This window comes from Callorhinus ursinus, unplaced genomic scaffold, assembly GCF_003265705.2.
Source record: "Callorhinus ursinus isolate GAN/ISIS: 27379988/994484 unplaced genomic scaffold, GSC_fseal_2.0 scaffold26, whole genome shotgun sequence".
Classification (NCBI taxonomy): Eukaryota; Metazoa; Chordata; class Mammalia; order Carnivora; family Otariidae; genus Callorhinus; species Callorhinus ursinus.
In genome coordinates, this window is record NW_027397088.1 from 23602620 (window position 1) to 23628542 (window position 25923).

Here is a 25923-nt window from a genome sequence, read left to right on the forward strand (position 1 = left end):
GGATCGAGCCCCACATCGGGCTCCCTGCTCCGCGGGAAGCCTGCTTCTCCCTCTCCCACTCCCCCTGCTTGTGTTCCCTCTCTCGCTGTGTCTCTCTCTGTCAAATAAATAAACAAAATCTTTAAAAAAAAAAGTTAAACAAATGTGGCATTTAATACTCCATATTATTAATAAAAATCTAATACCTAGGAGGCCTCCCTCACCCTGTCTTCGCCTCCCGTGCCCTGTTTTCTCCCAATTATCAGCCACCACTCTGCATTTAAAATGTTAACAGAAAGAAAAAAAATACTTCTGAGAAAATCAACAATAGACTCTCCATTTGTAACTAGACTCAGCCTAAGCACTTCTGTCTTGTGATTACATTCAGTTTTGGGGTTAGTTTCAAAGACACTGGATCCTCTATTACTTTGTTAAGTCAAGAGACAAGCTGAAAAGAGCGGAAAAGTCCTCAAGCTACATTTGACACTAAATTAGTTATTTCTTGCACTCCTAAATCAGAGAATGCACAGTTCTCTCCCCGAAGATCAGTCATGGGTTTTGTCACCGATATGCAAGAGGTGGTGTCTTTTTTCACACACCAGGTTTACTAGCTCAGAACAGTAAGAAACAATGGTTTGTTGTCAACCAGTAAACTAGCTTAAGTGGGAAAATAATCTGCATTCCCTTAGGGTACAACTAGGTCAAAAGAATCTCACCCCTATATCAAAACTGCACCATCGAGGAGGTCAAAGCCCATGATGTGCAAAAGAACGTTCAAGGTTCGGTGAGGAATTTTTTTTAATTAAAAGCATAAGAAAACCTCAAAAAGTAACAGTTGGAGACTATCACTGGCCCAGCGACACTCCAGTTTATGTAATTCACCTACTGTGAGCTTCCTTCCTGCCTACGTGAATGAATTACATTCACCTAAGAACAGAAAATTAATGAGAATGCAACTGTTTTGAGGAAAACACAGGAAGAAATAAACTTTGTATTTGGCCCATTAAAGACCTAAGATGTGGGGAGGGGGGAAGTTTATGATACTTCGTGTCTCGTGAATAATCGTTAGCAAGAAAATCAAAGTCTGTTCCTTCTGTGTCCCCCATATTTTCCTATTTCTCTTCCTTCTCAATCTGGATTGCTTGGGTGAGGGCAGCTCATCAAAAAGCCTTGGCGCTTTGGTATATAAAATATTTTGACTACATCAAGGAACATAAGAGATAGAAGAGTTTTACATCAAATACAATTAAGTTCATCTTATTCCCAGTCTGCCTATTGCAGGGAAAGCCTTGGAACTCAGAGGTCCCTGGAGTGAACCTCACCCTGTGGAACAGTCCAAAACCAGAATCTCCAGAGCTGCCTGGTTCAAATCAAACACTGTCTGGGAGGGAGGGGGGCGTCCCCTCCCTCCCATACTGTCTGCCCTTTTCAGATAAAGGCACTCGCGGGTCACCATCTTGAATTGCATGACAGTAAATAGGCAAATCAGGAGGTCTTCCTAGTGATAAGAAAAGCAGCATGGGATGTAGATTATTATGCTTTTAATACGCCCTATGGAGAAACCCTGAAGGTCTTGAAGCCTCAACCAACTAAGCGCCTTGGAAAACTTAGACCTTCCCTCCTACCTGCAAAGACAGCGGATGTTTTGCCCTCCACGCTGAGAGACTAGCTCCCCCGTGTGCACCGCACGGGAGGCCCATTTCTGCAAGGTTGTTTCGCAAAGAATGAATTAAAGACTTTAGTCATGTTAGCACCACGCCCTAGCCCAGGAGTTTTCGACAAATGTGTTCCGCAAAGTTGTCTGCAATTTGAAGCAGGTGGAGTGGATTTTTATTTTTTAAAAAAAATAAATTACTGGAGAACATTTTTCTCACCGTCTCTCTCCTCGGCCCTCACACTCACCTCTCAGCCCATAATAGGGTATGTTCCTTAGCATAACAGCAAGGTCTATTTTTAAGAAATAAGTGCATACCTGTGAGTACAAGACGAGTCACCTTTACCTCACCATGTCTGAGTTTTACAGTGAGAGGACCAAAACCCGTTCTCAGCCACACACCCTCACCGTTCTCATTACCGGCTATTCACCCGCCATTACTTCAGACCTTCCTCTTCTACCCTCATGTTGAATCCTAGGCCACAAACCGTGTGATTTTTCTTCAGTATCATCATATGTGGGAATAGAGAATTAAAATTGTTCATTGGGTTTCACAGAAAGTTCCAAAACCAGGAAGGATGGAAGGAAGGAAGGCGAGGAGGAAGGAAGGAAGGAAGGGAGGAAGGAAGGGAGGGAGGGAGGAAGGAAGGAAGGAAGTGGGGAGGGAAGAGGGGAAGGAAGGGAGGGAGGAAAGAAAAAAGAGAAAAAGGTAAGAAGGAAAGACAATTTCTACTCTGGTCAATTGAGGTAATTGAAGAAGCGTATGTACCCATACATAATTTGCAATCTTGTGAGTAAGCACATCTACACAAAACTTCCAATTCTCCCTCTCGATGGAGAAAAGAAGGGATACAGATAATCACAACACTGGCTAATCCCAAAGTCATTTAAAATGAAAATTTTTTAAGTCAGCATTTTGCCAATATATTTACTTCGCAACCCAAGCTATTGTGAAAGTAAATCTTCCTTTTTAGAACACATCAACCGGCAAAAGGACATCCCTTCGATGGCTCGCAAGACAGTAGAAAATCAGTCCAAATTTTAAAGTTTACTCTAGATGGGGCATCTGGGTGGCTCAGTTGGTTGAGCGACTGCCTTCGGCTCAGGTCATGATCCTGGAGTCCCGGGATCGAGTCCCGCATCGGGCTCCCTGCTCAGCGGGGAGTCTGCTTCTCCCTCTGACCCTCTTCCCTCTCGTGCTCTCTCTCATTCTCTCTCTCTCAAATAAATACATAAAATCTTTTAAAAAAAAGTTTACTCTAGATGATCCATAAAATCAAACGTTGCATGAAGATTATTAAGAGCTGGCATCAAGAGGACAGAGGAAAGAAGTCATAGTTTATCTAACACGTGAAGGAAAAAAACAAACAAAAAAAACCACCATCGCTCATATCAAATAAAGCAAAGAATTAAAAAGAAGAAGAAGAAGAAGAAGAAGAAGAAGAAGAAGAAGAAGAAGAAACCACGATGGGAATGTATGAAGAATTTCCACTTACATCCTCACTGAACCCATACCATCCTGCATTCTGGTTAGGACATTTGGGGACTGTTGTCTCCCCGGATGGACCGTTCGCCCTGTGAGCCCAGGGACTGCTTTACCCCCTCGCTCTTTCCTCCAGTGCAGCCCAGGGGCTGACACGCCTCCAGCACCAGCAGCGGACATCTGGGGGCTTTCGGGGGGCCATGCCCAAGTCAGTCAGAGTTAAGGAAACTGAGGCCACAAGACAACCCAGCCCAGCACCTCTGACTCAATCCTGAGATCCTTCTACAGGACCCAAGCATTTTGTTTTTGTCTCTGCCGACTCTCTCTTTGTTGACCTCCTTACTTGAAACTCATCTCTGCTAATATCTTCGGGGTCTTTTTTTAGCAACTGCCCGTGTGTAAGGGGTCTGAGTCCCACAGACAGAATTAGTTCTCACCACAGCGATCCACTTTGTCAGCGACCTGTTAACATTATAAACTTACAATAAAGAAATAGGGTGTTGCTAGTCAACAAGAGGACTATTCTCTACAGGATGTTTTTAAAGCCTAGTCTCTACACTAATGTATGCGTCTTTCCCCTTGCACGTATTAGTCTCGCTTAATATGTATCTAGCTTGATTGGCATTCTCTTGCCCACCATCGGCTACTCTCCAACAGAGGGCTAAGATGGCAAGCACAAGAAAATGAGTTCTAGATTAATGTTGTCCCCTTTCAAGGAGGACAATATAGGCTACTTTCTGAGTAAAGTATAAATTCCCTGAAGATGGACAAAAACAGTGCGTGTGTCAAAAGATGTCTAATGCACTGTATTTGCTCCAGAACCACAGAGGAATACCTTCTCCATCTATACAGAAGCTTGACAAGTTCCTGCTCAGCTCACAGGGTAATTCTAAATCCCTTGCCTATTGGCACTTAGTTGCCAGCAACCGAAGATTTTCAAGTGGATTCCCCTGTGTAGATTTACCTCTACAGTTAGCAGATCTCCAGGTGATGAGGAGCTTAGAGTCCTGTAAAGCCCAAGGCAAGGGATATTAACCTGGCTGTTCTTTGGACATCCAAATATGCAATGCTTGTGAATCCAACTAACTGAGGCCACAACTTATATCTGAACATCTCTGAGCAAAGGGGAGTTTGTATACTTAGAATGTTCCAGGAACTGAGAACCCCTGCTTTGGGGCCTGGTTATAGCCCGGGGGGCAGGGGGGCATTTCCATCACATGAGGCCCATGGCCTCTCATAGCCCAAGGGTCTGTTGCCCAAACTGATACCCACCGCAGTTGTGAAAGTTTATGCTTCTGTGTCCTTGCTCATGGGATTCTTACCTCATCTTCAATATGACTATTGAACTGCTGATTTTTTAAGACCCAGACCCTGCCTGAAGTGTCCTCTCTCTGATCCTCTTGCCATGGCAATATTAATTACATTCCCGTCAGAATGCTCGTGAACTTTGGGCTTAACTCTGGTGTGCAACTATCACTTGGATGCGTATCTATCATTCTTGCTTAAAAAAGGCTAATCCCTGGACAATGGGGGCTGCCTGTTTTTCATTTTCCATCCTGTTCAGCATCTGGCACATGGCAGACCTCTACTTAATGTTTCTTGATAACTACAGTGCCAAGACAACACTTCTTTCTGCTTTCCATTGAGGAAACTATACTTTAGGTCTCAACATCAGGACTGGAACTCAGGCCTCTTTGGCTCCAAAATTCACGTTCTTTCCTCCAGGCCATGCCATCTCTCCACGATCATGCTAACCTGAGACATTCAAATAAAAACAGATGGCCATTCCCTTACTGATGGAAGGATATAAGTTAAGACCTGGAGCCATCATCCAGGGTAGATAAGCTTTGTCACCCAGAACATACGTAGATAATGGAGTAAGCCAGGAGACATACAAAATAAAACAGTAACACGCTGTTACTCCCTCGGCACAAAGACGCATTTCTTGGAAACACCTTCACCAAGCTTGTTTGTGTGTTGGTTTTCCTGAGCATAAAGTATCATATTGGGAAGAAAAAAACAAGTTCCGTTAGATTTTTCATCAACTTGGGTTTCTGGAAACATTCCTTGGGAAGAATCCCACTGCATTTCTGCTTCATTTCAACTCCTCACTTTCGCCCTGCAATCATACGATTATAAAGGTACGGAAGGGGGTGCCTGGGTAGCTCAGTCGTTAAGTGTCTGCCTTCGGCTCAGGTCATGGTCCCAGGGTCCTGGGATCGAGCCCCACATAGGGCTCCCTGCTCAGCGGGAAGCCTGCTTCTCCCTCTCCCACTCCCCCTGCTTGTGTTCCCTCTCTTGCTGTGTCTCTCTCTGTCAAATAAATAAATCTTTAAAAAAAAATTTTAAAAAAAAGGTAAGGAAGAATGGTGACTGCTCGGAACCACAGACACACTGGACGGAGACGGACAGCTTGGGCAACACTCCACGTCAGTCACCTCAATTCCAAACAGAATGGGAAATTGAGGAGGAATGCCTGCCATCACCCCCAAACTGTAAACAAGCCATTTCCATGATTCGTCTGGGTTTTACAAGAGGTCTAGCTTACCTGGCGCTTTAATCACATTCAGGACAAATAGTTCAATGAACCACTGAGATGACACAAAATCAGGCCCCCCACCCCCGAAACAGTGAGGGGAGTTTGTATACTTAAAATGCTCCAGTTCCCTGCACCATCCACTCTTCCACCAGCACGTATACTCCTCCTGCCAAAATGAAGATATGAATGAATAACGTGGAGAGGGGTTGTTTGTGTTCAAGTTTCCACACTGTGTTCCTTTCCATTTGATTGCAGTGCTTACATACTACAAAACGCTGAAGGAAAAAAAAAAAAAAAACCACATTTATTTAAAGAAAGCAATATCCTTTCTTGGATACAGAGAAAAAAGAGCTACATGAACCTCCAAATGAAAAAGGATGGTCCCTCATCCACTGTCAGTCCCAACTAACGTCTTTAGCAAACACATTACCAGGGATTGTGGAATTATTTAACGGTTTTTTAAAAAGTTCCACTGCACAATGTTTAGAATTACTATACCCCAATTAGCAATAACCATGAAGGAGAAGCCAGTCTTGTTTGCAAGGAACGTCTAGTCAATCCCCGGCTGATCCCTCCCGGTATTGCTTTCATTATGAGCACTCAGAAGAATAACTGTTTGGCTGACTTGTTGTTGCAATTAGGTTTCCAGGTTACCAACTACCAAACAACCCCAGGCTGAATGTAACTTCTAGACATGCTTTTCCAAAGACTCCAAAACCTGCCCTATGCATCAGAAGATAAATTGCAATCTTCATACCCATAGGGAATAGCGTAATAAATCCAAGTAAAGGGTCACCCTGTAGAAACAGTATTGGTTGGGCAATCTTGCACCGAAAAGTCATCCTGCCTGGCTTCGAAGGAGGAGCAATTCAGCCTTCCCAAACTATCTGAAAACTTGGCCTTTTAAAATGGGCCACCATGAAGAACGCTTAAGAATTTTGATCCTTGTAAATTTCCTTTGCTGGTTATGTAATCAGTCTACCTTCCTGATTTGAGACTGAGCCATCTCTTCCTAGATTACTGGGTACAGATAGGATCCCACAATTCAAGAGGAACAGAGAATTTGGAAGGAAAGAGAGCCCAGGCACCGGGGCACCGGGAAACAGGACCCACGAGGAAGGGTTTTAAACAGACGTCATTCGGTCTGAATAAGAGAAGGCTAGGCTGTGGTTGAATCTGATTGTTCTACACTGTGATGAACTGTTCGCCAGCACAGAGGTGCCCGGCTGAGTTCCCAAAAAGCTTAAATTGCAGTTCTCCAAACTAGGTATTCTCATCATTAAAATGAATCACAGTGGAAAGCAGCTGGGGCGTTTTCTCTACTCCACAAGTACAATACCTGGGGAGAAAAGGAATATTGAAATAAAAGGCTCTTCCTGTGTTCTTTCCAGATCCATGCTGACACCTGTCAGCGCCCCCTCCTGTGCCCCAGCTCTCCAAATGCCCTCCCATCTTTTACTCAAGCCACCACTGTAATCTCACCCAGGCTATAAGGTCTTTCCTACCGAAGTGAAGACGGGAAGGGGCTCCTGTCTGGGGACGTGTCATTTCCATTGGTTTCCCCTCACTCAGCCTTGTAAGGCGCTCCCAGCCTTTTCGAAATCCAAGTCTTAACTATCTCAGTGTGGTTTCAAGGGGCTTACATTACAAGCTCCTAAGGACTGTCCCGCTCTCTCCCTCGATAAGCAACCCAGCCCAGGGGCATGAGGACCGTGAAAGGAAGCAGCAGGCTTGCCCTCACGTCCTGCAGATGATTTGATAGAAATGGCTTTATTTTGTAATTCCATGTAAAGTCCCTATTAATTTCTTTAAGTGACAACTGACACGTATCAGCTTCTGAAAAAAGAAAATGCATCTCCTATCAATTAGGAAAAAAAAAAATCCTTGTGCAGTTTACATGACAAATGAAGCAGACACATTCTTGCTTGAAGTTGCACTTCTAATAAATAATTTATAGGACGTTCTAAATCACCTACACCACTTATCCTATTGGCAGGAAACAGGGAACTACTTTTGTCATATTACTAGTGAAGTTTCCTTCTACAATGTCTTCTAGTTGGGAAAATTTTTTATATCGTATTCTTCAGGATGCTAAAAAAAAAGAGAGGGAGAGAGAAAGTCAGTAGAACAAGGAAAAGAGTCCATTGAGAATACAACTAAAATAAAGCCAGGCAAGATCCCGTGATGAATGGTAACTTGGTCAAGAGTATGAAGGCTATTGAAAGAAAAGTGTGCCCCTTTTCCGGATTCACGTCCCAACCATAGTCTTCTTTATGTATCTTCTCTTTCCTATCATCATTAAAGCAAAGTGTAATAAATAAATAAGACCCTTGGCCCTCTCAGTGCCCTTTCAAAACCAAAAAAGACACAGTTGGTGCCTCTCGACTACGAGCTCTGCAGCACCGTGTCCTGGTCACCAGTTTCTTCCTCTGCAAAATGGAAAAGTAACAATCCCCACTGCATACGATTGTTGTGAGGACTGAGGTAGATGATCTCCGTGAGGGGCCTGGAACACTCCTAAGCACACAGTAAAGAAACTTTCTCTCTCTCCCCCTCAACCCCTCTGTCTGTCTCTTGCTCTCTCCCCACGGTGGGCTCTGGTTTTATACAACTCCCAACATTTGGGTCGGCTCCATGTCCACACGGTTAAGACCACAAGTACTTCTGATTGTCACTGTTATTAAGGAAAAAGGGAGGGGGGCACCTGGGTGGCTCAGTTGGTTAAGTGTCTGCCTCTTGATTTCCACTCAGGTCGCGATCTCAGGGTCATGGAATCAAGCCCCGCATAGGGCTCCGTGCTCAGCGTGGAGTCTGCTTGTCCCTTTCCTTCCCCCTCCCCTCACTCTCTCTCTCTAAAAAGGAATAAATAAAATCTTAAAAAAAAAATACAAAAACATTCTCCCCGTCTCCATGAAGGGGAGTCTATCTGCCCACTGATGATAGAACCGTCTATCCAGTTGCCAGGGCCAGAAATCCAAGAATCACCCACTAATCTTCTCTTCATCACTCCCACACCCAACGAATCACGAAGTCCTGCCTCTCAAATCTGGTCCCTCTACCCTCTCCTCAGCCTCCCCCATCGTGAGCACCATGTTCCTGTCCACTGGGTGGTCTCCCGGCCTCCCGCCCAGCTGGGGCAGCAAAAGCCATCTTGTCGACTCCCTGCTGAACCCCTTCTATAACGTCCGACGGTTTTAGGAGAAAGTCAAAGCTCCTTTGAAAACCCTTTATCGCTGGGTCCCCCTCTACCTCCCGAGTCTCGTCTCTCACAGAGAGACTCCCCTCTCTGCCACCCCAGTGCCTTCCTGTCCTTCAGCCAAACGGAATTGGTGTGAGTTTCTGAGCGTGCCCCACGTTCCCCCATCTGCTGGGACCTCCTCCTCCCCTGTTGGCCTGGCTGACACCCGCTCATCCCTTTAGAGCTCCACTGAAAGGCCATTTCTTCCAGGAAACGTTTCAGGAGTCCCCTGGCTCTGGCCACTGCCCCTCTAAGACCCCGCGCCTCCTGGGCTGTGTGCTCTGTTAAGACGGCTTGCTTGCCTCCACCAGACAATAAGCTCCATGAAGGCTCTGACCTTGTCTGGCTTCCCTGCCGTTGTAGACCCAACTTAGCATGATGCCTGGCACATAAATAGGGGCTCAATACTTTTTTTTTTTTTTGATGAAAATTTTGTGGTATTAATTTTTTTACTACCAAAAAGAGCCATAAAATTTGTGTTACTCCCTAAAGCTCCCGACTTTCTCCTCCACGAAAGAAGGCCTAAAATAATAGCAGAGACACAGAGCAATTCATCTCCAGACTCCCCTTTCCCAAGCCCTGCAAACACAGACCATCTGCCGTGAGTACGAGAAGACGACCATTATGATTTTATGATCCTGCCCCTATACTCAGAGTAAGTAGTCACAGGGTGTCCGGGACACACAAGCTAAACGAGCACTGCTACCAGATTAGATGTACACATCTAGCCAAGGTTGTGTACGAATGAATACATTTATAGTAAGCAGGGGACATGTCCCGTTGACACCAAATCTGATGCACACAACTCTACTAACTTGATACCAGAAGGTAGAGCAAAAGCAACTCCCAAACAGATGTAGAATTATAATTTGAATATGGTCATATGGAATCAAGTGAATTAGGGAGGTAGGGGAGGTGAAGAGCATTTAGAAATAAATTACAGTCACTGAGTTAAAATGCTGCAAGTTCCCAAGGACAAATTACATCCCCTTTACTTCATTATATCCAGACCCGTGCATATGTGATTAGGTAGATTAATGGGTGAGAAGAGCCGAAGTTAATCAATATTATTGATAAAATAATTGAAACAGGAATAACACAAGTGAACAGCAATCTGACCAAGAGAAGCACTGCCTCGCAGAAAGGTAATTTAATTCAATTTCCATATCCTCTTTGACTAAATTAAGTACCAGCCAATTGAACATTCATGAGAAACAAGCTATCCATTTGCAAAAACCATACTAAAAGAGTCTCTATGCTATAGTAATATATATATAAATATAGTAAAACATAAGACATATATATAACTTAAAAATGAGCTTTCCGATCACTTTTTTAATGCAGTTTTCAAAAGCAGGGGTGGGAGATCCCATACTCCTTAATGCAAAACTTGTAGCACTAGAAATCGAGCTAGCTGTTCACTTCTAGGAAAACAGGCTGTGAAGATGACGTTTGACTAATTAACGTACACTTTACAACATGGGTAATATTAGATGATTTGTTTTATAAAAATTTCTAAAAGTCGGCAGCCCAGTTACATTAGGTCATACAATCTGAAACAGGAAAGATGGCCATGGAAGTTCATAAATCTCTGAAACTCAAGGTGAGAAAACACACACACACACACACACACACACACAGACTGCCATTAGAAATTTCCTAGAGAGAAATGTTCCAGGTTAAACATTAGACATTGTAAATATACCAAGTCAGTTTAGTTTTCTCTCTCCCACAATCCCTTCCCACTTCGAGTTTTGTTCCCAGCTAACAGGTGGGCTGAAGTCAACCTTATTTCAACAAACCAAACATCCAAACTATGTAATCATGGGATGACATCTCAGCTTGATCTGGCTGGCTGCTTATAAAGGAGTCTTTCACAATGATAAATGGGAGTGCTCACTAAGGCACACCACCTACGTACTTCCTGCTGAAATCAACCAAATGCAAATAAATAGCCCCCCCTTTTTTTTAAGTTGGCTCCATGCTGGGTGGGGAGCCCAACACAGGGCCCAATACGGGGCCTGAACTCACGGCACTGAGATTAAGACCTGAGCCAAAATCAAGAGTCAGACACTTAACCAACTGAGCGCCCCCAGGCACCCCAATAGCCGTATCTTAAAAAAGCACTGTCATCCATCCATTTTGAAGTATGCTGAAATGTGTTATTTTATATATAAAGATAAGACTAATAGCCTGCTACCTACCTGCAAGATAGAGAACTTTACAGGTGTTTTTCCAGCACGGTGTATGCACACACTCTCACCCATGCCTTCACCAGCACCACACTTGAGAGGGCTGTCTGGGACCACAGACCTAGCAAAACTAAGAGGCCCATGCGGCCCAAGCACAAGTCCCTAGCTTCATTCCCATTGCTAACCCACCAGCAAGAAGTCCAAGGACTTATGCTGTTCTGTGCTAGCTGGATCTTTGAAATAGTGTCTACAAGTAACCCATGTGAGAGTAAAATGGGAAAAGTAAACACACGTGGAGACTTTGTTCTAAATTAAAGAGAAATAAAATTTAAAATTAGGCATACACTGACAAGCTTCAATACCATAATCAGAAATCAATATATCATCACAGATGATGATGTTATATGCTTGTTTCTCATCCCTCTGAGTTTCACTTCTCTTATTCCTTTAACATATCACCCTCTTGGGTTTTCTTTTCCAGACTTACACTGTGTGGGAAGAAACTGAAACATCTCTCAGGATGGTTGCTGTATCGGTTGAGGATGCTAGGCTACCTTCACTCCAGGGCCTCCTCCGTGGAGGGGTGTGACAACCCAAGCATGGGTCTTTCTGGGTTTCCCAGGAAGGCTCCCACAAAACCCTGGATCAGAGGGCATTTTGAAACTCATGTCAATCTCAACTCAGCTCTGCCATCTTGGTATGAAACTGAGACGTGCAAGTCAGAAGAATGGGTCTATCATTAGAAATAGGCAGAAAGGGGACATGACCCTTTCTTTCAATAAGTGTTTAGCAGACTTCACCAATTTTTTAAAAAGTTTTCTTTCAATCTGACTCAAATTCTTTAGCCCTCACCCTATAGTTTAATTTTGTTTCCCCCTTTTTGGTATCCAGCTGTGACGGAGAAGAGCTAGTCACCGTATTCTTTGTGAGCATTAAAGCCAATTATTAATTAGGTCTAAATAAATCATTTTCTTGAAGTAACAATCTCTGGTATTATGTTTCAATCTTTGTATTCTTTTTGGTGTATCTTATCTCTTCAAACTCTTTCCAGAGTCCTCCTACAAAAATTACCTTGTTGCACATGGTAAGTGTCTTTTTATCTCTATATGGCCGGAATCTAGCCCATTGCCTGACATTCAGCAGGCTCTTGATAAATATCCTTGAGAAAATGTGAAATCATTCATGAGCAGTATTCAATATATGGCTGAGAAAAATTTAGTTGTCTTCCTTGGCTATACTTGGCTATTTGTTCAGTCACGCTTTCCCGATTATTCCTACCATATGGAAATCATCAAACTTTCATCACGAATAGTCCCTTTGACCCTACCAGAAAACTCAATAAGCTCCTTCTAACAATTATCCTAAAATGTGAACCTAACTATTAATTTTCTAGTAAGTGCACAACTAGAAGCTTGGTATACCTTGGCAGAACTTCAAATCATAGTACACATTCCTAAAATTTCATCTTGTATGTGTCTGAACCCCATGCAGTATAAGAACAAGAAGTTTTTCTCTGCTCAGTAGGTTTTGTTGTTTAGTGGGGACTTAAATGTCTTATTAGGAATAGTTTGACACTTCAATTAAGTGGTATTTTTAAACACATACATTTAGTTAGCAATTTATTTTATTAGATACTTTTTCTTTTCTCTTCTTAAAAGGCTGGTAATTATTTTCCAAATGTTTATTATAGGTCTGTCTTTGCTCAGAACAGCTTATTACTATAAATTTAAAAATTATACATGCTCTAATTACATGTCTTTCACTTTCACACCCAATCTCCTAAAATCATGTCCAAGTTCCAAATAGAGAATACACAAAATATTTGGAACAAATGTCATGATTCATGCTAATGGGCAAACTAAAATCACCAACTTTTTAGCTTCTGATCAGAGCTGATTAGGGTTATTAACGGATAGTTTTCATTAGACCAATATTTTCCTGATTGACATAAATACTTATTTCTCACTCTTGTTCAAACACACACACATAGACAGCTTAATACTGAGAAAAAAGTAAAACAAGAAAGTGTGAAGGGACAATGAAGGATAGCCAGTTGTTTTTTAATAGAAAACTGTGTCTTCATAGAGCCTTGGCAAGGTCATACTCACCTTGGAATCACCATGACCACTGATGGGAACTAGCTATCCTTGGAAAAACACCTCTTACTTAGCAGTTATATTAGAGAGGTGGCGGAGGGTAAGAAATAAAAGATTGGGGGGGGCCTCAATTATTGTTGGAAGAACTCACAGATGTGGGTTTTCTCTTCTTTGATTCTTCAATAAATTAGTAAGCCTGCCTAACATAACCTGGAAATCTTTCCCTAAGTTACAGAAAGAAATATTTGGGACTTTAACTATACAGTAGCTCCCCCTTTGAACCCAGAATTCCCAGGCTAAAGATTAGTGAGTTAAACCACAGAGCCTCATGCCTTCCCCACAGCAAGGTTAATAATTACACCCCATTTAATGTCTAGAATCCCATTTCCAAACAAAAGCCTTTAAATAGCAAATCTCATAGTATGTTTCATTAGAGAGTATACCTAATGATTAAGCTGAAATATGAAGTTTTAAAAATTATATTCAAAACCTCAAAGATATGCCCCAGAGTAACCCAAAGTATGGACAACCTCCATTTACCATAAACTTTTCCACTTTCATATTCCAGAAATCTCTCTTCTCATCTCTCCCCCTCTCTCAGGTGCTCCTACAGGTGTTCCTCCCCATTATGAAGAAACAAAGTTTACCCAAATTCTCCCTAAGTGAAAATCTAAGATGAAGGACATGGATTCAAGAGAATTCAACCGGATGGCTTATCCAACAAGGAGGCTCCCACTTCCTCGAAAAGGCATTCACTGGGTTCTAGTTCAGATTTTAATTTGCAGATTTCTCTTTAAGGCCCCACTTCTCAAAACTACAGAGAGCACACCTCTTCGTGGACAGATCACTTAGACTAAGGTGAGCCTGATCTCCTGCCGGTCCTCAGGTGCACGTGTGTCTGATACCTTCACTAGCACGTGAGAAAGAGCAGATAAAAGAAGGAGAAAACCAAACAGATCCTTGATTCTTTTCATAAATATAAATGTGAGAAATGGGCAAAAATGATCTTTTCTGCTGACTCTGAGAACACAGACTAGCAAGATTCAAGAAAAGAGAGCTCCAGGTTGTTCTGTATTAGACATCAATGGAAACTGCATTGGTGGTAGAGCAGAGAAGAATCAGACAGAGGGAGAGAAGACAGAGGGACCAAGAAGAAAGTCCAAAGGCCCAGGCCTGAATTGGCCTAAGAGACCAAGGCATCTTTAATAATGGGGAAGTCTGACATCCAGCTCACAAACCATCTAGCCCTCAAAATGAGGGCCTTGAACCAAACCAATGTACAAGTTCTTCAACAAAGATCATTGCCGACGGAGTTAAAATCAATCCTAGCAAGCAAGAGAGGCGAAAGGATAGTCAAATCCATGAGGGCGGGGGCCATGTTGCTTGGCTCCCAGGGGACAATCACAAAGTCCAGCACATAGTAGGCACACAATCAATCCTTGTGAAGTGAATAACATTCATTTCATACAACTCTCCAAATTACACTGGAGAGACAATAAATGTATCACACAAAGGTTTAACTACAGCTAATTTTAGCCCTGCAACAAAACCTAAGTAGATGGCGGCCATGCAGACCTTTAAATTATTTGCAACATCCCGCTTGTATGGGAAACTTGGAACAACCAGGCATGCACGAGGCAAAGAGATGTCTCTCTTAACTGTTGGTAAGGAATATTTGAAAGTATAGGGAATTCAGCCTATTAACGCTAGGTACTCTGCAGAATTAGCAGACCTCCCAGAGACTTACAATTTAAACAGGCAGGTCTGAGGCATGCGTTCAAGCCCAATCAGCTAAAGACTAACCAGAAATGGGGACAAACTCATAGTCTCATGAAATCATATTTACTGATGTGGTGCAGCCGGGGACAGCACTTGGAGAAAGTACAGGACAAGGCTGAGAAAGAGGGAGGAAGGAATCATCTTTTGTAAGGTTTGGCTTCTCAAAGGATTCTGAAGCCGTGCCTAAGGGAAGCAGATTCAGTTCTGGATTGACTGCAGTTTGGAGGTGAGATCAGGAGAAGCGGAGATTAACCGGGGGTTGTTATGAGGTGAGGACAGTTGAGCAATTAAAGAACTCCCAGGAAAATATGGGCAGTGCAAAGCAGGCCTGGACCGTCGGCAGTGAAAAAGCGGGAACCACTTAGAGAGGGGTCACACGACCATGGGAGGAGCGATGTCGTCGGCTAACTTTGCAGCTGGCTTGCTGCGGGTCCATCCTGCAAGCCCGACTGAAGGCAAGGATTTCTCTGTCTCTGCTATCCCGGCTGACTTCCACTCCCTCAGTAAGAGACAGGCTTTGATTCTTACACAGATGTGAGTATTAAGTAATCCCCCTTAATCAAGTTGTAGAAAGGGACCTTCTCAAAACCTTCATCTAAGAGAAACAGGCGAAAAATGAACAATCCTGACCCATAACCCGAATCCCATCTGCAGTTCCTCAGTCCTCCGAGCAAAGCTCTAGCCCAGCACCTGTGCCCTGGGTAACAGTGGTGGATTTGCTTCCTTGTCTCCTCCCCTAGACCCTACACCCCTCAAGAGGAAGAGCGGTGAAGGCTTCATTCCTGCCTGGCGCCCCCCACGGCCCCCAGCCCAGCACATGTGCTCCGGAGCCAAGCCATCTACTAGTCCCCTTCTATATGACGTGCACCAAGGCCTCTCATGTGGTAAACCAGACTATGCTCTCCAGGTGACTATTAATACCATCCTGCTCGGAAGGATGCGCTACACAGGGCAGGATGACCGGCGAGATCGACAACTCTATGTCAGAGAAGGGAGCTTCCATTTGAAGGGTTCACAAACAACTTTGTTGCAACATGATGGAGTCAAGAGCACATCAACAGCGCCACACAAACTGGACTGAATCCCTACCAAATCGAATCATTTATCGTCTGGTACTAGAGATGGGCATACACCCATCTTTAAGCAAGACTATAAATTCCTGGGGGTGAGAGGTTATGCGTGTCTTGCTGAGCTTTGCCCCCAGCGCTCTGCCTACTGTGTTGCACAGTACAGGCTTCCAATCCCTTGAAGGCAAAGTGGATGAGGTGGAGAAACAAGAAGCTCATTCAGTTAGAGCGAAAGGGAAAGAGCACAGTGGGGCCGGTAAGGAAGAGGAAAGGTATCCCATGTGCAGATGAGAGGTTTCTAACACTGGAGGACAGAGGACTCCCACAGCCCGCTTAGGTGGCCAAGGAAAGAGCAAAGCTGGTTGGGTTGACTTGGAACGTGGAAGCATCACAAGAGATCTGCACCTGGGCTGAGAGGCGGGGAGAAGGAAGCAAAGGGAGGACCAGGAAGACATAAATAAGAGATGAGCTGCCAAGGTCAGAAGATGAGCAACCCATCTTTATTAAGACCACCACTGACGGAGGGAGTGTGGGAAGAAAGATGAGGAGGCAGCTATAGAAAATGCATGAGGACTGGGGGCATGAGTACAAGCCTGATCTAGAAGCTTCCTTTAGCTGGATATCAGTAAAAGCAAGACCCGCATATATGGTTAATGGAAGAGGTCCATTAGACTTCTGCCCTTCTCTGTCCCGGTGATATGGCCACAGACAGGAAGAGGAACAGGCCTGGCTGTCCTTTCAGTGTCTCTTTGAAGATGAGCCTCATGGAACAGGAAAGCAATGGCGGAAACCACAAAAGGACTTCAAATGTCAAGGTGACACGCACACTCTCATTACTGTGACCTGTGGTCAGCAAGTGGATACCACTGTGTCTAAATTATTAACTAGCTAGAGAGCACCCAGATCATACTGTGGGCTTGGGTGAGGGTGCTCTGGGAGAAGGGAAGGAGTGTGGCTAACTCCCAGTACCCACTGGCCGGGCTTCCTGCCACGTGTGCAAAGGAGCTGCAGGGGCTAGGACACAAAGCTGCACATTCAGCAGAATGCCTCTGAACTGTAAAGGGTCTTTCTAGAGTAACGTGTGCTGGGGATTCTTAGAATTAATATGTTTAAGCAATGAGGATAAGTGAATCATGTACGCTGGTCTGATGGCCTTAGTACGTAGCCCAACACGGACAACTCGAACAGTATGACACTATCTCAGTTTTGAGGGAAATGCCTCCCATTTTGATAAGTCACGTTACTCACCCTTTATACTGGAACACCTCTGAATAAGCATGGTGTGTGCTCGTACTGCGCTGAAACTCCCCCCGCCCTTGAACCTACTCTCCACCCTCCGATTCTATGTATCCATGTTCTAGACCCACTTCAAGAATTCTCTGAATCTCTCCCTGTGGCTGGGAGTAAGATACACTATCTTCCTCCAAAGAATAGTGGTCATCAGTCGCCTCCGACAAGGGGTGCCATCTTTTCTCGGGAGACACGAATGCTGAATGAAATCACCACCTTAGATCAAGGAAATGGCATCTATGGGGCACCTGGGTGGCTCAGCCGTTGAGCGTCTGTCTTCGGCTCAGGTCATGATCCCAGGGTCCTGGGATCGAGCCCCGCATCGGGCTCCCTGCTCCGCGGGGAGCCTGCTTCTCCCTCTCCCACTCCCCCTGCTTGTGTTCCCTCTCTCGCTGTGTCTCTCTCTGTCAAATCAATAAATAAAATCTTAAAAAAAAAAAAAAGAAAGAAAAGAAAATAGCCTCTATAGTTTTTGTGAAAGGCTGGTGTCTATCAAGTCTGTTCTCAAATTTTGAACACAGATAGTCCTCTAACTTTAAACTCGTTGAATTCTAAAAGTTTAATTATACATCGGTTGTGGAAAAGAGAGAGGTGTTTCCCCAAAGTAAGAATTACACACATAATGGGTTCTCGGAACAGCTCACAAAAGCTAGTTCTCTACCTCAAACAACAGGAGTAATACTGTAGAACCGAGAGTTAGAGTGATATCTTTATGAGAAAAGGCACTCACACTTCCCCTTGGGATGCAGGGAACCCCAAAACTCTCCCGTTCCGGCAATGAAAGTAGGGCCTCCTCTTGCTCAAAGCAGCTGTTGGGTGTGGCCTTGGTACGGACTCTAGGGAGGAGGGTCTCTGTGCTGAAGATCAAGACCGAGAACGCAGGGTAAGGGGGATGAAATCATCCTTGGCTACACTGGGAGGGGGGGTTGGGGGGGGAAAGGGGGAGGGAGGGCTTCAGGGAGGAGCGGGACTTGGGTAGTCAAAGAGCACAGACATGCTGCTTCTCCCCTCCTCTCTCATCTCCTCTGCATGCCCAAATTTCCTCTACTTCTTTCTCTTTATCTCCTCTGGAAAGCTTTGTGGGGAAGGGTGGAGAAGAATTGAAAGGTGACAGCAGGGTCTATGCGGTTAGAAGAAAGGAGAAGAGGAGGGGTTCACCAGTGAGAAATAACGTGCAAGAGATGCAGTCTCTTAGCTGGAGGGAAGGTGTGGGTTTCTCACACGTAAGATGTGCATCCATCAGTCAGAACCTTGTCTGTGGGGCTGGGGCACAGACCTGCCGGTAAGAGACACCAAGAGCTACTGATCCTCAGCAGAAGAACACTCAGCACATAATTAGAGTCCTTGTGCATGCTTCCCCTCTGAAGGATGAGCTTTTTAAGGAAGTGTATTTGAAAAATTTATTGCACACCTGTTGCACGTTGCCAATGTCTTCATCAAAGACGTAGAATCCAGAGCACCAGAACAAATATATGCTCATTTTTAAAGAATTCACACACCTCAAATTCTATCACAGAAATTTAGCGTTGGTCACCAATTTCAAGCAAGGTAGCCTGTTTTGAACAGTTGCATATCCTTCAAACAAAATTCCATCCAGAACCAATGCACTGATGTACTTTTTACTACTTGCTGCCAATTCTAACTAGTGGTCATTCTTCAGCTATAACATAAGCAAAACCTGGAACATGTATATCTTTGTCCATAAATGATTAGAATGCTGCCCAAATTCTAAGTCATGCTATAAGAAATACAAAAATGGCATTGTTATTTATTTGAACCTTCAAAATATTGTTTGCATTACCTCTGTATTAACAACTTCCATAGGTCTCTTCTTCATTTCTCCTATGTCCAAGTAACTGGGGGAGGAAAACAAAACAGTAAGGTTTCTTTTATTGCTTTTGTGTCAGTTATGTAAATTTCTTACTAAAAATTATAAAAATGTAAAGCAAGCCTTAGGAAATACTTAAGCCTAAAGCAAAAATCAATAGCTAACAATTGAAAGCAATTAGGGTAGTAGGAACTGCTCTGAGCATCACCAACCCGAGCTGATACATGTCCTCTTCACCCAACGTCAATGAAACTGAAGTCTTAGAAACACATATTTCTTCAAGAGAACATTTCCCCCCACAATGGTTGGCCCCTGACTATCTATGCGGTATTTCTAATTCTTAAACCGATTTTGATGGGAAGAGTGGTTTGTGGTGTACAAGTCCTTAACAGCTCCATTAATCACAGCCTTTAGGTCAAAACAAAGGAAGTACTGGGGCGCCTGGCTGGCTCAGTCAGGTTAAGCATCCGAGGACTCGTGGTTATGGCTCAGGTCATGATCTCACGGTCCTGGGATCAAGCCCCATGGGGCTCTGGGCTCAGCTTGGAGTCTGCTTCAGATTTTCTCTCTCCCTCTCCTTCCTGCTCACTCTCTCTCTCAAATAAATAAATAAAATCTAAAAACAAACAAACAACAAAGGAAGTACCAATAGCATGCATTAGACCATCTGTGAAAGAGCAGGAAATCCTCTTCCCTATAAAAATACTTTCACGGGCGCCTGGGTGGCTCAGTTGGTTAAGCGACTGCCTTCGGCTCAGGTCATGATCCTGGAGTCCTGGGATCAAGTCCTGCATCGGGCTCCCTGCTCAGCAGGGAGTCTGCTTCTCCCTCTGACTCTCCCCCCTCTCATGTGCTCTCTCTCTCTCTCATTCTCTCTCTTTTTCAAATAAATAAATAAATCTTAAAAAAAAAAGAAAATACTTTCATGATACGGAAATGCTCAGCCACGGGGGATGGGTTAGGCATTGGTTGGGCTAAAATGCACATGAGTGGACTAGTTAACCTCTGGAGACCCCTATTACTAAATTACTAGTTGTTATAGATATTAACTAGTGATCCTTCTTTAGCTATAGCATGAGTACAACCTGCAAACTACACTTTTGTCAACCTCAAGCCCTAAGTCCATCACCGTGATCCGGTTCCACTGTCCTTCACACATAGCAGGTGGTAATAAATGTTTTAATATAAAAAAATAAGTATAAATCTAGCATTTAATTCACAACCATAGATACAAAGATACCTCAACTACTATCAGTGCTGCGTTGCCCCAAAAAAAAGAGTTTATATTAGAATTAAGTTTATCTATGTTTTATTGTTTGCATTTTTAGATAGAATGCTTTAATCAATACCACTGGAAATTATATTTTTCTTACATGAACGGTGTTTACATAAGGCAAAACTCCCTCTGTTTAGCAATAAAAAGGCTCTTTTGCAAATCTGCAGGGACTGATTTCTGACATAAGAGCAAAAACAGTTTAACTGCCATGTGCAGAAAAGTGATCTCAGATCCACAAGATTAATGAAATCGAGTCAACTTCCAAAAACACATAGGAAAACTTCAGGGAAAATAACTATCTCTAGATTTATAATAAAGGTTTAAAATAAAAGTTTAAAATAAAATAAAGATTTAATAGCTACCTCAAGTTTAATTATGGTTTCAAAAATATTAGGAAAAATCTGAGTGAAAGAAATTCAAGAAGGAAGTTGATCATTTTCATTTGAATAATTTTTTTCTACCATTGCTAAGTTCCCCAACATCCTTTAGGGCCTAAATGACATAAATTACCCTCAGTATCTTCTGGGCTTTCTTTTGTTCTGTCAATTGTCCCATTTGTTATGTAAACTTGCAACTGCTAAGCTTCAAATATATTCAGCATTTAAATCTTCTGGGCTTATCATAACCATAGATACTACTACTTTAACAGAAATAAATACACTAATCATCTGTCAGCATGGAAAACTAACCATGGAAACTGTTATAACAAACTCGGGGTTTTTTTGTATGTGAATTAAAAGCAAAAATAACCATGCAAATCTCTTATATCTATATAAAGAATGACTTGAAGTGTACTTTCTATTTGATTTGGAACTGGACCTGTTTTTATCTTTTGAGCTGGTAGTGCCAAATAAACAAAAGAGAACATGAGTTACAAAAGTGAGTCTGCAACTTTGAGCTGTTAATAGATTCCGAAACAGAGTTCCATTCCCATGAAACTGCTTTTTATGGGAATTATTTAATTTAAAAAAAAATCAACAAAATACATGATGAAACATATATTGTACATGGACATAGTGATGCTTTGTATTTACATGACATTTTGATGTTTACAAAGCACGTTCACATCCATAGCACTCACTTTTCTAACAACCCAGTGAGGCAGGCATGGATGCACTCCTTGTCCTTATCAGGAAGCTGACTCGCTGAGTCAAGTGGCTTGCCCAAAGATACACAGCTGATAAACAGCTCAGCATCATGTCTCTTGACTTTTAGGTTCTAAGTATCTTTGAAGCACATCACTTCATTTAGTTCTTGTCTACGAAGTTAGACAAAGTATGCTAAAGAAGGTTTCCAAGAAGGGAAATCTAAATCCAAATGTATCTGTCACCTCGCATTAAAAAGAATGTCTAGCCGAACAAAAAAGCAGAACACTCAGAACTCAGTTTAAGCAGATCCAGGAAAGGAAAAAGGATATGAGACATTAGTGATATTTGCGAAAATATTTCTGTATAGTGAAAATTAGAATTCACAGGTCTAGACTTTACAGGAAAGATAATTTTTTGCTATCCTGAGGCCCAAGCCAAATTTCAATTAAAATGTTATATTAACAACTATGAAACATAAAGTAATTCCACTCCTAGGTACATAACCAAGAAAAATGAATACGTGCACACAATTGTTTCTAGCAACATTATTTCATAATAGCCCAAAGTGAAACAATCCAAATGTCTATCAGTGGATGAACAAAATGTGGCATATCCATAACCGTGGAATATTCTTCAACAATACAAAGAATGAAGTGCTGATACACACTACAACATGGACAAGCCTGGGAAACTTTATGCCAAGTGAAAAAGGCCAGAAACACAAAAGGCCACATGTTGTATGATTCCATTGATATGACATATCCAGAACAGACAAACCCATCGAGACAGAGAATAAGTAGATTAGCAGTTGCCAGAGGATGGGGAGGAGCGGGAACTGGGAGGGACAGGGTTTCGTTTTGGAGTGCTAGAAATGTGCTAACATTAGCTCGTAGCGATGGTTGCACAACTCCATGAACCTACTAAAAACGACCGAAATAGGTAAAGTTTATGTTATGTGAAATATATCTCAATAAAGGTGTAAATAAAATCCTATGGAATATTAAACTCTACCTGTCCTCCAATACCCACCCCCACCAGAAACAATGTCCCTCAACTGCGAACTTCCACATAATTTTATTTTTCTAATTGCAGTTGTTCCTTTGTACCTTACACTAAAATTATCGGTGCGCATGTAGTCTCTGTCCTGTTAGATCTCAAACTCTTAAAAACAAGGAGTCACATATTGTTCATCTCTGTTTGCTTGGTAGATCCAAGCACAGCGTGCTAACTCACTGCCCACCATGAGTGAGCTCCCCGCCAGGAACTGGGAGTAAGCGCCCATCCTGACCCCCTGCGCTTGAAGGTCTAGCCAGCAAGTACCTACAGACAGACATATAGGCAAATACCTTACGCCAGTAAGCTTTTCCAAGCATTAGGCTAATAGCATAAACATGTAGGCGGCGGGAGGAGGGTCACAACGGTGGGGCGTGGTCAGTTCTACTTGGGATGAAAGTTTGGAAGAATTGAAGCAGGTGAGGGGGGCCGAGTGCAGAAAGCAATATTCTCCTCTGGTGACTACACACTATACAGTACATCTCAATAATGTTTAAGAAATCGTATTTAAACTCAAAAAAGCAGGTGCCAAGAAAAAAGAGGAAAGAAAAAACAGGACAGAAAACGCTAATGCACCAGTTTGGTCCCTGAATGCTTTTCTAAGATTCCTACTCCTCCTGCTACCCAAATGAAATTCCTTCCCCAGGCACACTTTCAACCCGCCCGCCCCAGCTGCAGCGGGAGCCCCGAGAGAGGCATCCACCCGCGCAGTCACAGCCCCCGGACACACCGCGGGTGGGCGAGGCGGGGCTCACGCCTTTGCTCGAGCGAACCGCACACTTTAATGCAACTTTAAACGGCGGGCGGAGGGGGACAGACGGACTCACTTGAGCTTCTTGAAGGCTTCCGGGCCCCCGGCCACGTAGTTGCCTCCGCTCTGGATCTGGTCGAGCTTCCGGATGCGGTGCCCGGTCCGCGGGGTGTAGATGTTCCTGACGGCCCCAAAGGGCGCCTGAACGCCGCCCGTCACCTCCTTCAGAAAGACGTCGAAGCTGGACACCTTCTTCTCGTGGATGACGACGCGGCGCCCCGCGAAGAACGGGTCCCCGTTGCGGTACACCAGCACGCTCTTCACAACCGGCTGGGACAGGTGGCTGGACCGGGCGCCCGTGCCGCTCATCCTCCCCGCGGGACGCCGCCCTGCTGGCTTCTCAGGGGAGGTGCCTCTGCTGCCCAGCGGCCTCACCGCACGCACCCCGTGGGGTAGCCTCCTGAAACCAACGCGAAACACACAAGCCCGCGGTAAAAAAAAAAAAAAAAAAAAAAAAAAAAGCCGAGCAACTGCAGTGCGCCTGGCGTGCACCCCGCGGAGACCCTGCAGGCTGCGGGACTCCAGGTCCACGTCCAAGGTATTTCACCGTAGTCGGCACAGCCAATCAGCGCTCGCCGTGCGCGCAGCACACCTGCTCCGCACGCTACGGTCAGAGCCCAGGGATAGCCACCTCGGGACAGGAGCGCGCGTGGGGCTTTACGCCGGCAAGCCGAGGGGGCGCCGGAGGGAGAGGGGGTGTACGCGCGCTCACACGCACACACGAATTAGAAAGATGCTCCAACTCCATTTCTCCCTTCATACTCGTGTTACTCTTCAAACTGCTTGTCTTTTCTCGCCTTGCCACCTCGCCCCTTCCTCTCTTGCTTGCTCCCCAAATGAAAGCAATTAGGATTCTGGCTGGAATTGCCCAGATTTTTATTTGCTGAAAAATAATAGCCTAACGTGCGTTGAGAGAGAAAAGGGGGGAGGCATGGGGGGGGGCTCGACCTTCCGGGACCCCTCGCTCCCTCGGCGACCATCCGCGCCACCGCCGGCGAAGGTCCCGTGGGCACCGTTTGAACACCGTGGTGCGCAACCGAGTCCCGGGGCGGGAGGCAGCGGGTGGGGTCCCCGGGGACGCGCCCGCCGCGGGGGTACCTGGCGACACGGGAGGGGAGGCTCGGGCGGGGGCGCGTTGGCTCGGCTGGCACCGCGCTGAACTCGGCGGCGGCGCGGCGCTCCCGCTGTTCCTCCGCTGCCGTTGCCTCGGCGGGCCTCCCTCACCCCCCGGGGGGGATGGACTTGTTACTTCTCGTCGTTTCCATAGCGACTGCAGCCACGCGCGGAGCCGAGTCCGCGAACGCGTCCTGGCGCGCGCCCGAGTCCCTTAGGCTTTGCCCGGGGCGTCCCCAGAAAGAGTGGAGAAGTAAGGGTTTCGGGGGATGGAGGGGAAGCCTGGGTGGCATTAGCATGCAGTCTTAATATAAATGCACGCCCCCGTGTGCCAGGCGCTTTGCTAGAGGTTGGTGATACAGAGGTGAAGAGGGGAGCCTGCAATATTCTGAGCGCCTACCGCCTCCTAACTTTAGGCTGAGAAGGGGCTTTTTCACTGTCTCCAGAAGGCTAACTGGCTAAACAGCTGTCTGTGCCCAAGACTTCACATCCATGCCTTTCGTGTAGATTGGGTAGGACAGTGGAACTTTAGTAAAGAGGTGTTGTCCAATCCACTCAGGGACATACATATTGTGGGGCCAGGAAGAGTCTCCCCGAATTCTCCTTGTTGTGTGCAAACTTCATTACTGACTCTTCCTAATGCATCATATATGAACAAAAGTAGTACTGATAATAACTGCTAGTAATCCAAAGTTTACCAGGTAGCAGGCATTGCGTTAGGGTCTTTATGTAGATTGCCTAATTAAATGCTCACAATAACCTTCAGGCAAGCATTGTTCTTTCTTCAGATGAGGAAACCAAGGAGTAGAGAAACCAAAGAAACTTACCTGTGGTCACACACAAAAATTCAGTCCTCATTCTCTGTGATTCCAAAATTGCCTTGACAACCGTGTCATATTAATCTAAAAGGCAAATGTGTAAAACATTGCCATCTGGAGCAGAAACATTTTTATTAAAGTTACCTAATACATTAATGCCTGGAAATTTCACAGTTTTCAAAGGAGACCAAAGAGGAGAGAATAATACAGAGAGAAAAGAGAAAGGAATTTTGTGAGCCAGTTGTAAAGAATGCACGGGTTGAGAGAATGAATGGGGAGATTATCTGTGCAAATATGCTACCAAGCAAGGGAATAAGACAGAATACCTGTTTTGAGGGAAGGAAGGCAGTAAACCAAGTAGCCCTCAGGCAACCCAAACCTCTCTACCACCTACACTAGCCTAGTGCAAAATGAAAACGCGCTGCCCCTTGTTCAAAAATTAAGAATATCAAGATGACAACAGCAAAGCATTAAACCAAACATGGGGACGTTCCTAAGCGTGGGGCCTTGTTTTAAGTCCATGAAGCCACCATCCCACATGTACATTCTGGTTCCTTCCACAACAGTAACTCCAGTGCAGATCAGTCTCCCAGGGCGGGACTTATTTACCCAGTTGTCT

General features: G+C 44.4%; 1 protein-coding gene across 2 annotated transcripts in view; it reads right to left on the reverse strand.

The window, feature by feature from the left end:
- DCDC2 (doublecortin domain containing 2) overlaps nt 1-24502 on the reverse strand; it is a 156783-nt gene extending 132281 nt beyond the window's left edge. For both annotated transcript variants that reach the window (XM_025891267.2, XM_025891266.2), the window contains exons 1-3: nt 24472-24502; nt 23390-23773; nt 19119-19173 (exon numbers count right to left, since the gene is read on the reverse strand). In XM_025891267.2, coding sequence (XP_025747052.1) covers nt 19119-19173; nt 23390-23682 — 348 coding nt within the window. In that variant the 5' untranslated portion in view covers nt 23683-23773; nt 24472-24502. The remainder of the gene's footprint in view (nt 1-19118; nt 19174-23389; nt 23774-24471) is intronic.
- Between the last annotated feature and the right edge of the window lie 1421 nt (nt 24503-25923).